We start from the raw sequence: 14,026 nt of genomic DNA on the forward strand, positions 1-14,026 counted from the left end.
TATGTGTATGTGTGTGTCTATGTATGTGTATGTGTGTCTGTGTGTCTGTATATGTGTATGTATGTGTCTGTGTGTGTGTGTCTTTGTATATGTGTGTATGTATGTCTGTGTGTATGTATATCTGTGTGTATGTATTTCTGTGTGTGTCTGTGTGTCTGTATATATGTGTGTGTGTGTGTGTGTGTACTTAAGGTACTACCAAGGTGTGGAATTGACTGTAATGTGGGAAAACACAACAAGAGCTTACACACTGGGCTACTCTTACACAGGGATCTAGGTCATTTGCCAGGAGCATTGTAGTCATGAACGAAATAAACAATGCTTACGCAGATTACAGGATATGGACTAGAAAGCATGAGGAGAATGAAGTATGCAGCCTCAGAGGAGACCTCTGTCAGAAAGGGAAATAGACTGACTGTGAGGCTTCTGTTTAAGTAAAGATGTCTAGTGTGTCATCTTTGTTACTTTTCTATCAAGTCTCAGAAACATACATTAAAACATGCAGATACAAATACAACATGCCCCCTGCACATGCAAGCTTGCTAGTTACGTTGAAAGTAGCAAGTAAGAGTAAAACACACACACACACACATAACTCTTGCAAAGTTGAAACTTTGAATTCATTGTGTTTTGATCAGATAGTTTCAGATTTCACTGTACTAACGATGACATCTTACAAAAAATGTATATATACTGCTCAGAGGAATATTACTCTTAGGATATTGTATTCAGAGTCACAACAGAGAAAATTCTGTGTTGACATTATTCTTGTTTTTCTCTCTTTTTAATTCATTCTCCTGCAGAGAGTTTTTGGACATCTTTGGAGAATGAAAATGTCAGAGATGATTTTACTTGTTATCGAAAAGCTTTAATTTAGTTTTCAAGGTTTTTTTTTTTTCCCCTCAACTAATAGTGCCAACAGACCCAGGAAAGTCTTGAAAATGTCAACGTGGTACTGGTTCATACAGCTGCATCAGGATGATGCAGAGCGTGTTCTGGCTGGGCTGTGGCCTCCACCCTAGCAGAGGCAAATACAGCTACAGTCAGGTCACCTTTCAAGTGTGTCAGCTTCCCTAGAGAGCCAGCTGCCCACTACTGAAAGCTCTCTGGTAATTCATGGCCAGGGCTCTTCAGGGTATTCCCCAACTGCACCTGCCACCTTGCCTGCTTTATGCAAACCTCGTGTTAAAAATCTACATAGCTGGCTGCGAGGTGGAGAATTAAAGGCATGCATTTACCTTTTAACTATTATAATAACATAAAAACTTTAATATCTTGATAAAGGCTTAAAGAATCCTCTGGGTCCTAAAAGAATATGCTGAATTTGACATGTTTTCTAAACTGAAATTTTTATAATTAAAGTAATTATCTGATGTTGCTTTGTATTTCCAAATGAATGCATATTGTGACCTACATAGCATATGATAAAGACTGTAATTATGCAAAATATAGTAGGGGAAGCTATTGGAGTATCTCTAAACCACCTGTGTTATTTCTTTTTAACAAGAATTTTGTTGGAAATAATTTTTTTTTCTGAAATAGATACAATTGAGAAGTTCCCAGGCCACTTCTATACAAGTATGAGGTTGACACAGCTCTTACCCTGTAATGGTCAAGGTTGTCTTCTGGAATTGGGAGACCCATGTAACGCTCTGTGTACACCGAGTCTGGGATAGGAAAAGAAAGAAGAGGTTCAGCTCCTCCGCTACAAGCATCTCTTACATCTATCACACCACTTTACCTATCTTACTGTGCCTTACTTAACTCATGAAAGTATCTCCTCCAGCTAACAATGCCTGCTAATGCAGCTGGAGATGCAGATGGCCAGAGCACACTCTCAGACTGAAGGCTCCTCCTCTGCAGCATTGACCCCTCTGCACTCAGCCCTCGGGATCAGGGCGCTGGACGGACAAACTAGACAGCCTAAAACACAACCAGCAATTGACCTGCAGAGAGTCGATCAGAGTCATCTTGTGCTTCTGTGGTCTTGTGGTACAGAGACAAAGACGTCCCTCATGCTACGATAATCTATCTCCTTTTGGGAATTATACCTAGCGATGATCAGTTACGAGTGATTTACGTAAACCTTAGGTTTGGGGCAAGTTGAAACCCACTCTGATGAAAAGAAAGAATTAACAGTCCATACTGACACAGCTGCTTCATCGTAATTCAAGTTAAACATTTGTTTTCCCTCACTTTATGGGGAGGTCTCAAGTTTTGTGCTGTAACACTTGAGCGCTGCGAACAGATTACATTAATATCTGTCTGCTGAACTGACATAAGCTCTCTTATATATAAATATGGTGGAATAACAGGTTGCACAATTGGTTTAGTTATTTTGGGTAATTAAACATAACTTTACTCAATTTAAAAAGAAATTAAAATCCTATATTATATATTACCCTAAAATATCACTGGTGGAGTTTTGTTGTTGTTGTTCTGTAACTTATTAGTGTTTGTTCCTTGTACAAAGAATGAGTTTAATAAAGATCCCATTCAAGTACAAGCTGCTATGCCCACTGTCAGCCCCCCCCCCCAATACCGTCATATTACCTGTTTGTCTCCTTGGCTTTCCCAGACAATCCCCTTCTACTCTCATGTCATACGTGAAGCTCTTTATATTTTAATGTCAATTCTAGATTTCACATATGAAGGAAAGTATGTGACATTTGTCTTTCTGAATCTGGTTTCTTTTGCTTTCTATGATGTTTTAAAAGCTGCCTCCTTTGATGGCCAGATTGCAGTAAATGCATATAAAAATCACGAGTTGCCTCTGTACTTGACTGTCTTTGGATTGGACAAGCGTCATCGACATTAATTCTATGAATTCTTTAAAATCTTTTCTTGCTTAAAGACAACACTGCCATGCTTTTCAGTGGCCGAGGCGTTGTTGATTAAAAACACGGCTGAAGAGTGTTTGCTCTCCTAAGTGAGTAGCAGTAATATCTACTATTTTACTTAAAGTCAATATGGATGATTTTTGTATCTACAGAACACTCCTATAAAAAATAGTATGTTAAATGACACTTAAAAGTAAAAGATAATAAGCTTTTCATGTATGGTTTAATTTCAAAAATCAAATATTAACAATATTGCTTATATGTTTAATAGGGGGAAAACAGTCTTTGAGAGCAATATAAAAATGTTTTCAACATCTATTCCACAGTCCTCAGTGTTTGTCTCAGGACATGCCACTTTTAAAATTTATATTAACCATGTTTACATATATATTAAGATCTGAAATTTTTAAAAACATATTTTTAAAAAATGTGCATAGCTGTATGCTGTAGTTGTGAAATTTTAGAGCAATGTCTTGAAACATCACTTACATATTCATTGTTTTTAATTTTGAATAAAAATCTTTAAAATTGCACATATCTTCAAAGCTCTCTTTTTTTACTGTGTATTAGGTCATGTACATTTAATGAACTTTTCCTACCTGTCTCCAGCCTCACAAAGGCTATTTTATTATTTGACTGACCACCAGAGGTCTCCAGAAACAAACCATCCAACAAAACAATTAATTAGAAACAAAAGTATCACACGAAAAACAACTCCATTGTGGGCAAACTAAATTGTATCTGTGCCTGCCAAGTTTTCAACCCAAAGATGGTGGTTTTGAACATTGGCTTCTCTTGACTTGGATAGAGTTTCAAAGATGAGTTTTCACAGGATTGGTGCTGCCATATAGTAGGGCATAAGTAGTAGCAAGTATATTGTTTATCAACAATTTCATTCTTACATTACTACATAAAGAACCTAAGTGAGATCAGAGAAGGTGTGAGAAAAAAATGCATCCCCTTTCCTACCCCTCCATGTTCACCTCTGCCTAGTCTTGCCCTGGGCATTGTTGTCTCAGAAAAATGATGCTGCATGGTCTATCTCACAATGAAGATGATATTCTAGTACTAAAAGACAGTGGGAAAGCAAAATCCCCCTGGAAATTCATCTGTTCCTGTCTTTTCTTCTTCTGACTCCCAACTAATATTTGACCTTCACTCAGAGGGAAAGAGATAGACACTTCCTCTCCTCTATTAACATGTGAAGTCCCAAATCAAACTCTAATAACGATAAGAAAACATTTATTTGAGAAATGTAACACTGACACTGTTTTAAAATTTTAGAAATAGGATTTGTTGTTGAGAAATTAAATGTGTAGGTAACACACCATAGCACCCTGGCTTGTGTAACAGCAGAACAAATGAGAACATCTTATACGGCTCTGTAAACAGTCACAGAAAGAAACCAGCCTATTATTTTCCATAGAAACACAGGCAACTAAAATAGGAATGGCTTTCTCACTAGAACACTAAGGTCGACACTTAATAGTTCATTGCATACAACAGCAGTTACGTACCATAGTACTCCCACCGTGACACAGGTGCCACAGCGATTCCGCACTTGAACACGCCACTTCCCGATCCCAGGACCATTGAGGTTACATACCCTCCATATGACTGGGGAATGGAAACAGTTATTTTTGTGGAGGTAAAGGAATAAGGACATATGGTAAGCGAGTCGCGGTTTCCACATTTCTCACATCTTTATATACTGTGCCTCTTTAGAGATAGAAAGCATGGTATATGAGGCTTAAATTGGCTTTAATTGGCCAGTATCTAAAGTATACACTTTCAGAGGCCTCGTTCCTTTTCATAAATATCAGGGAAGACAAGCATGGGACATTAGTGGACCCCCTAGTGACCATACAAAAATTGAAGAAAATAATAAATAAAAACAATAAGCACAAAACCTTAGCTGATTAATAAGATATCTTTTTTCTTGTCTTCTTTTTCTTTTTGACTTCTCCATCTACCTCCCTTCCTACCTATCCACTCTTGCTCTTTCCTCTCTATCGCATCACAATAAACAGAGCTGCATGCCTAGCTCAGTAGACATTTCGGAAGCCTGCTGCTCAAAGGCCCAAGACTTGACGGACATAATTTTTATCTCCAAAGATTTACATGCAAAAGATAAATTACCCTCTACTCTTACATTCACTAAGGACTGCATACAAATCCATGAGTCAAGAAAGCTACTTACCCAGCCCCAAATTGCAACTCGCTTGCTGTCCACAAATCCCATTTTTACAAATTGCCTAAAACACAAGAAAGAAGTTTGCAAATCAGTTTTCCACTGTGCATTGAAAAGTAAGCTAACCACACCAGTGTGCAAAGCCTGTCCCCTTTTGATCTCCTTCATTCTATTACAAATTAAGAGCAACTGGACCAGTGGTCAAAAACACCTGAGAGCAGTGTGTACCATGCTAACATCAGAACGACATGAAGAAGGGTTGAGTCCATAAAAATTCTTTGTGTGTATGTGTGCCTGTGTGTGTGTGTGTGTGTGTGTGTGTGTGTGCGTGATTCACAGAAAACAAATCCTGGCAGTTTTTTTCACAGCTTTATATAAAATTTTGCAGCCCAGATGCACTTTTCTTTACATAATTGAATTTAAATCTCTCCAGATGTTTTTCAGTTTGAAAGTGGTTACCCCTTGCAATAGAAAAAGACAAGGGCACAGAGAACATCTGAGAAGGTTTAGAATTGTCTCTGGACTCTTACCTGAGAATGTAAACACAAACGTCTAAATCCCATCCTGGGGTGAGTGTTGATTAGCTAGCTCAGCACCGTTAAATGAAAGTACATTTTCTTTGATGGATTAAGAAACATCTTTGCCATCCAACTGTGTCAGGAGTTGAAATGCAGGTAAAGAAATATGAACCTTGTTTTATGCTCCTTTTTTTTTTTTTTTTAATCTTATCCTTAACTCAAAAGCCACTTTTTTCCTTAAGGAAGTCTAGCAAGTAGGATGTGTAATTTTGTGGTGTTACAGGAGGTGTGGAAGTCTTCCCATTGATGGACAGTTGATTCTGTTTTCAATTGGTTATACGTATCCAAGGCTTCAGATACAAGTGGCACCAGAACAAATTAAACGTACTTTTCAACTTTTCTCTATCAGTCTCCTTAAACACCAAGGATCTGAATCATGATTGCACAGGGTGATACACTTTTACAAAGTAAACATGCATGCTATCACAAGGTAGCTCTTGGTCATTTTTCTGTCTGAAAAGTGAAAATAAATTAAAATGTCTCTTTTTGCTGTGCTCTACAAATATTGACCTAAGTCTGTACTTGATTTTAAACTTGATACCTGACGTCTTTCATTCAGTATTATTTGGGAAGTCACCTGTGTTCCTGTATTCAGTTCCTTTTAGTGGCTAGAATCACTATTGTCTTAAGATGGGACTTTATTTTATAAATATTGAACTCAGTGATTTTAGCATTTTTAGAACTCAGATTCATGAGGTTACAGAAACCATAGCTTCCTCTCATAGAGAGAAGACCAGGCTTGCTAGATAAAAGCTTATTTTTATAACAGCAAAACCTCTGATTTGCCCTTTCATTAATCTAAAATTCCTTTTACATTTTAAAGAAAATGGTCAGTAATTAACTGTAGCATAAAGAATTTCATTCACTTAGAGATATGTATCTGACATCTTTTCATTGATTATTTCTCTTTAAAGTTATTTTTCTCAATAGAGTGATTATCCAGGGACCATTTTGTATCTCTAGATCTCTAATTTACAACACGGTCTCAAACCACTGATTTATTAGACTTCTTGAAGCACCTATGGAATTGTTTTCGAACCCAAAGGTTACATAATCAATTCACCAGCTGGACGAAGTTTAACAGAAGAGTTGCAATGGACTTGATTCTAATCCTGGTTCACCCCCCCTACCCCCCCCCCAAAATTGTTTCTTTCCTTGAAATACACAATAAGCACATCTGCCCCACTCCTGGGGCTGCTCTGCAGCTTAAAGCTCTATGCTTTCCATTGTATGATTCTATCTTTTAACCCAAAACACATCGGTTTGTACTTGTGTGGGAAGGGCAGAATGTGATCGTGTTCATACTTAATGATGCCCTCATCATTGTGATTCATGACAGTTGTAGCTCATAACTTTCCAAAAATAGAAAGTTGACCTTATCCAAGCTGTAAGGGCCAGTTCTTGGGCAGCATAGATAGCTATTACTCACTACAAGACTGACTGTACATTCAACTTCTCTACCATGCAGTTCTGACTATAAGGGACTGGCTCAACTATTTAGCCAGATGTTTACCTAGTGTGCTAGCTAAATTTAATTTTCAATTTAATTGTACTGAGAAATGGCTTAAGCATTACTAAAGAACAGCCTTGCATGTATCTATAGGGAAACAGCTAACAGGAGAAGACCCACCCTGAATGTGAACAGTACCTTTCCATCAGTGAGGGGATCAAAGTAATCAAAATAGGGAGTAGAGAAAGCCCACTCTACTATGTCATGAGGCAAATAGGATCACCACATGTTTTGCTGCCATAATTTTCTATCTCACCATGGACCTGGAAGCAACAGAGCCAAGGACTGTGGACTGAAATCTCTGAAACCATGGTACAGAATAAATAATTCCTCCTTTTAAGTGGTTTAACCCTGTGTTTTATAATTCCAATGAAAATCTCACTAACACCGATTGGTACCAAGAGACAGGGTCATTGCTGTGAGTCATTAGATCTCATAATTCAGAAACATTTGGTATTGCTTCAGGAGAGAAATTCAGAAAAATGCTTTGAAGAAGCCAGCTTGAATGTTGTCAGCAGAGGTTAACGACTGATCCTGGTGTAGGTTCAGAAAAACCAGAGTACCTGTAAGGATGTAGCCAGCAGCAAATCCTGCTCATTGGGAATCAGATTGGAGGGGGGGGGGCAGAGGGAATTGACTAACATCTGGACCAAAAGTCATTGTTTTACTGATGTGTAGTAAAGGACCTTTCTACCTTTGTCCCATGCCCCAAGACTTTGTGAGAGGCTGGGTCCCCTGGTAAAAGACTAATTCATTTAAAGGAGGAAATGTCAGGACTGCCTAGCATTCAGAGCCTGGCATGGTAATTGCTGCTTGCTTTCTGCCAACTTTAAAGTAAAAGTTGTCATCAAAGCGCTCAGAAGAAAGGGCTGAAAACACTGTTGTTTGTCCTTATCCAACTGAGCCAAGAATAATGGATTGACATCTCTCAAACCAGGATTCCAAATGACTCCTTCCTCTTGAAAGCTCCTTCTGCCAGACCTCTTGTACCTGCACTCAGAAGTCTCACTGACACAGTCACTCCTCCCTCAACTTATCCCTGTGTGTCATGGAGTGTATCCTCTACTCTTGGATGACGCTGGTGTCTATGCCAACTCCTTTTCTCAAGCCATATAGAAAACACTTAGTAAGTTCCTTTCTAAAGCTTCATATAAATCTATAGTGACTCATATTGCACTAAAAAAATAACAGGGTAAAAGATTATAAATTCACCCTCCAAAACCTTCAAATTCTTCATAGTTTAGAAAGAAAGAGCGAGAGGAAAAAAAAGAAAAAAGAAAGAAAGAAAGAAAGAAAGAAAGAAAGAAAGAAAGAAAGAAAGAAAGAAAGAAAGAAAGAAAGGAAGGAAGGAAGAAAGAAAGGAAGAAAGAGAGAGAGAGAGAGAGAGAGAGAGAAAGAGAGAAAGAGAGAAAGAGAAAGAGAGAAAGAAAGAAGAAAGTCAACAATGTCTGAGTTCAACTCTGAGATGCTTACCTGGCTGCTTCAATTTGATCTTCAACTTCCAGCGTTCCCAATCTTCTGTTGATTGCATGCATGATCTTATCTCCTTGGTAACCACTTCCTCTGCCGTCAAAGCTAGCTACTATGATGTTTTCTGTACTTGCAAGGTAAGTGGCCCAGTTCAGTCTGAAGGAAGCATCTGCTTTTTGACTACAGGGACCTGCATATCTGTGAAAATTTAAATAAAGAATGCTAGCATTTTTCTCCTATCGACCAGGCATTTGCATCTTTCTCAATCATGAGACTGAAAATTATAGTAGACACTGGATTATCAAGAATAGGTTCATTTATAGAAGAATTTTAATTCAGCAGCAAGGCTGCTCTGACAAGGATCATATTCAAAGACCTTCTACATTTGTGTGATCTGGCTGAAATGCAGACATCTTTAATCTCTCTAGCTGAAATACAGGCATACCCTTATTATGCATGTTTAATCCTACAATGAAAATAAGGGTAGTTTGTACAAAGAGGCAGCCATGTTTGAAAGTGATCTCCAATTGAGGCGCAGACAAAGTGATTAATCAGAGAGTGTAAACACCCAACTCACAGGAAAATAGCAGAAGAAAGAGGCAACTTAAGTGAGCAGCAGACAGGGAAGGAGGGTTGGGGAAGGAGAAAGAGGCAGATGGAAATGGGGGGAGGGGGAGGGAAAGGGGAAGGGAGAAGGAGAAGGAGTGGGAGGTTTAACTGGGACAATTTTACAGATACAGGTTGCAGGTGAAGACAGAAGGAGACAGAGAATAAGGAGACAGAAGATTAGAACAAATTGCCAGAGTTAGTTTGAGGCCAAGCAGAGCAATTTAGTGAGGATAAGAGAAGTCAAATTGAATCAGTCAGCTTGGAGAGGAGAATAGTTGAACCAGACAGCCAGAGTTCAGAAAGAAATAGATATAGTAAGCTTATTCAACAAAAAGCCTTTGAGATGACAATTGCATCAGGTAAATAAAAGCATCATTTATATTCTTTAAATTTAGCAACATGACCATTATGGCTGTGTGTTTCCTTTAGATACATACCTAAGATTTGCATTTGGACACTATTGTCAAGTGCATTCTACATTTTAACTTCTATGCACTGGCTGGAGAGATGGCTCAGCAGTTAAGAGAGCCGACTGCTCTTCTGAAGGTTGTGAGTTCAAATCCCAGCAACCACATGATGGCTCACAACTATCCATGATGAGATCTGATGCCCTCTTCTGGAATGTCTGAAGAGAGCTACGGTGTACTTACATATAATAAATAAATAAATCTTTTTTTAAAAAAAAAGGTCTTTGCAATCTTAGAAATAGGAGACATAATTCATCAAATACTGGGGATAGGGGAAATTGTCTTATAAAAATAACCATGATGAGTGGTGTAGTTTTCCATCCCAGTCTATATACTTGTTTCCTAGGTTAGGGTCTCCTTAAGGACTCTAACCAGGGCATCAAACGCTTCTCATTTCCCCAAGGCTCTTACATAGATAGTGTTGCCCACTCGGAGCCTCTATACCATAGTAGAAAGGACCATAGTATAAAAGAATGCTAGTTCTTAAAACCTTAAGGACAAAGAAATATGAACTTGAAATAGGAAATAAGCATATTATTCATCGATGCAAGAATTTTAACATTGTTGTATTTGCAACCTTTACAGCCTAAGATCTACCACACATATAGCCATATGTACAACTTTTATCAAATCCTCTGTATACCAAGAGATAATCCCTATAGCTCATAGCTTCTTATTTCAATGCCCTCTCTGCCCAGACTACATGACTTCTGGGTACATACATCTCTTCTCGAATAATCATTCCCTCCCAATTCATCTCTTTCCTATTCATTGGCTCTTGCAAACCCACAATGATGAGCAAGTTCTGCATGAATGCCTCTACTAACAGGTTCTTGCCTCTTCTTTAGATGGTAGTTAAAAGAACTTTCATTTAAGCAAAATATCACATTGTTTTCATTTAACTAGATTCTTTCATCAAACTAGATGTTGTAGCATTCTAAATTTATACAGGCGAACATATTTATGCATTCATATATGAGTAAACATTTTTTTTGTAACATGAAATTTCTTAGCTCTGTCCATGACAGAAAACTTAGTAGATTAAAGGTGACCCTATCTTGCTTGTCAGGAAGAAAGGATGGAGATAAGAACCAGAAAAGGCCAGTGAGGTTCCCTTAAACTCCAGGGAAGCAAAGCAAAGCATATGATAATTACAGAAAGAAGTGTCTCTCTCATTTATTAAGTTAGGAGAAAACACAGCTGGGATTTGTAGGTACAAGATGGGTGGGAAATAATAATCAATAATGTAGGAAAGAAGAGAAGTATTGGCTCTCTATGTCATTAATCTATAACCCCAGAGAAGTGCAGCAGTTGACTGATAAGTTATTCTCTCTTGAATACTTACACATCTAATAGTAGAGGATATTTCTTGGATTTATCAAAATGAGGAGGCAAGATCATTTGATACCAAAATCCTAAACAAGCAGAAGATTAATTAGTGAGATAAAAATAGTTATTAGTGGGATTCCATTCCTTATTTCTCAGTAGTTTCTCTGAGCTCACCAATTTGGTAAGTTAGGTAGAAAACAAGAAATATCAGCTTAGGATCACATTTTAAAGATATAAAAGCCAGCTGCGTTGTTCATAAGTGCTAGTTACTATGGTGGGAAAACAATTAAACCGTTTCTAATATAGCCGTGAATCCATCGATGGCTTCTAAACTACAAGTGCATTTTAGGATTCCTAATGTTTTGTTTTTATGCTTCTGTTCTTTGGCACCCAGTCTTCTTATCTAGCTTGTTTATGTTCTAAATTTTCCTCCCAAATGTTTTCCTCTTCTCGAATTTCCTTGAAGCTGTTTAGAATTTGCAGTCGGCCATAACTCTCTTTTAAAATCTGGATTTAATAGTGATTTTCTAATTCCTATTGCCACCCCAGACCGCAGAGCAGAGACTTGTTCTCAGTTCAGTTTTTCACAGAATGAAATCGGCTCCTGGGAAATAAACTGCTTTCACATTCTTTGGGCTCTTTCTTGGGTCCATTTAAATTCTTATGCTTGATTTAACATCAGTTTAATAAAAAAAAATTATCTCAAGATAATGAGTCGGTCTCCTTTGATCTCAGAATAAATAAGTCTAATAAATCTAAATGAGAGTTCCACATACTCAGGAAGATGTAAACTATAGGCTCAGAAAACCAAGCCAAACAAACAAACAAACAAACAAACAAAACTCCTGATCTCTGGAGGAGGCTCTCATGTGTACTCTCCCTTTTGCTTCTTGACTTATTTTCATAGTGATTTTGGCTAAAGAGAAAAAGAAAGACTCGGTAGTCAAACATTTATATAGATGGGCTTATCTTCAATTTGTGTTTCCTAATTGTTTTGTGCTTTTTATTCAATGTGTAGGTAAGAAAAATATTTTTTTATTATAATCTTAATCAAATATCAAACTATTAGCCAGACTGATATTTTTAGTGCACCAGTCATGATTCAATATCTTGTCTGGCCAGCACTAGTTGATTAGAAGGGGTTTTATAAATGTGCAGTTTTTCTGTGAGGACAGGGTCTTTCAGGCCCCAAAGTCTCACTTCCTCAAGCCATGTCTCAACCCCCTTTCCTGCAGTGATGTAGTGAGAACGACTAAAGCCTAATGAGTGCTCTCCCTCCCTTATGTTGGTCCCCTCCTACTTTCTATGAAAATTTCTTTTTAACTGTGTGCCCTCCCCAGCCCTAAAACCTAAGGACTCCCACTGTGTGCCCGCTGAAATAGAATGGCGTCTCCATATGCACTGCAGAACTCCGCACCAGACTGTCAAAATGAGCTCTTTACATTCAAGATGTCTCAGGGACAGGGAACAGTGGCACCCCTGCTGGGTCAGAAGGGGTTTGTTAGCAAGGACCCTGGTGACACACACTGCACATTCCCTTTGAGCAGGGTGCTAAGTTATTCTGCCCAAGTGGGCCTGTCCCACCCTTTCCAGTGACGGGAGTTGAATACTTTATTCATTTCCTTTAAAAAAGTATTTTATTTTTGTTAGTTTAGGTTATGTGTGTATGTATTACTCTGTGTGGGTTTATGCAAGTAAGAGCAGATGCCCTGGGAATCCGGAAGAGGGTGCTGGAATTCTTGAAGCTGAAGTTACACAGCTTGTGAACCACCCACCGGGCATGGGCACTGGAAAAGGAATGTGGCCCCTGCAGGAGTTGTAACAGCTCCCAATGGCTGAGCCATCTCTTCAGCTCCATATTTCCCATGGTGCTAAATTAAAAACCAAAACTCATCAACCATGAGGTGTATCTTCCTTTCCCATAAGTCGTTATTCCTGAGTGGAAAAAGAAACTGAAGAGAAAGAAGCATTTCTAACTCAGACAAACCCATTGTCCTTAGTGGTGCCTGAGAGCGATTCATGCTTACCACATGCCCCACCTGAGCTCACTAGGAAATAGCAACCCTCTCCCCTCCGCCCTCCGCCCCCAAAAGCCTGAAGTTTAAACATTTTAGAAACAACCTCAAATTTTTAACATAATCATCTTAGGTGTTTTTCTAACTTTATAGTTCAAAGATAAAATATATCCAGTGTGATTTAGCGTAGCCATTAGGTTTTTACCATTAATGCTCATTGGTAGAGCAGAGTTGCTAGCTTGATGGACGGACCTATCTATAGTACATTTCCCCCAAACACTCTTTAAGATACACACACACACAACCACACACACACACACACACACACACACACACACACACACACACAGCCAAGTAAATATAGTAGTTAGAGTGTTTTGTGGAAAAAATAACCTTTTAAATTAGATTCATACAACACAAAGCATGTATTCTCAGACCAAACTGTCACATTATTTGTATTTTATTCTTGTTTCCACCAAAAACACTATTCCAAAAGACTACATGTAACTTACTTGTTTCATTCAAAACAATGAAGTCCAATTTTTTTGAAGGCATCTGGACATCCTGCAGCATTCTATCCAAAGCAGAATTGTCTTCCAGGACTCGTAGCTCTAAACAGATAGAGGAAACAGCCATAACTTGTAACAGTACAAAGAGGCTAGGTCACATGCGACAATAGTGAGCAGGCGTGCACTGCGGCCCCTGGGCCGTGCACACTTCCAGTAGGAGGAAGGCTTATGTCTAACTCCCGGGTAAGACTCTAAATGCCAAGGGAAAATCCCATGCTGGCCCTATCCACGTGCGTGCTTTCCTACAAGCCGGTGGTGGGGGAGAGGGGGAAGTATGACAAAATACCTTTATGATCCGTGCTACGATGTAGAGTGTAGAGGGGCAGACCGGGGCCTGTGAACAGAACCAGTGGAAGATAGATTTTAGATGAGAATAGCATGCCTGTGTGAGCTTTCAAACACACCAGCCCTTACTGTCTGACATAACACAAAGCAGCTACTGCAGGAG

The 14,026-nt window shown here is 38.6% G+C and overlaps 1 protein-coding gene across 1 annotated transcript in view; it reads right to left on the reverse strand.

Moving 5' to 3' along the window:
• Positions 1-14,026, reverse strand: part of Dpp4 (dipeptidyl peptidase 4) — an 82,614-nt gene that overhangs the window by 13,052 nt on the left and 55,536 nt on the right. The window contains exons 17-23 of the mRNA XM_021152985.2: positions 13,865-13,912; positions 13,522-13,620; positions 11,011-11,080; positions 8,593-8,787; positions 5,041-5,095; positions 4,358-4,457; positions 1,603-1,667 (exon numbers count right to left, since the gene is read on the reverse strand). Coding sequence (XP_021008644.1) covers positions 1,603-1,667; positions 4,358-4,457; positions 5,041-5,095; positions 8,593-8,787; positions 11,011-11,080; positions 13,522-13,620; positions 13,865-13,912 — 632 coding nt within the window. The remainder of the gene's footprint in view (positions 1-1,602; positions 1,668-4,357; positions 4,458-5,040; positions 5,096-8,592; positions 8,788-11,010; positions 11,081-13,521; positions 13,621-13,864; positions 13,913-14,026) is intronic.

This window comes from Mus caroli, chromosome 2 (genome assembly GCF_900094665.2).
Source record: "Mus caroli chromosome 2, CAROLI_EIJ_v1.1, whole genome shotgun sequence".
Taxonomy (NCBI): Eukaryota; Metazoa; Chordata; class Mammalia; order Rodentia; family Muridae; genus Mus; species Mus caroli.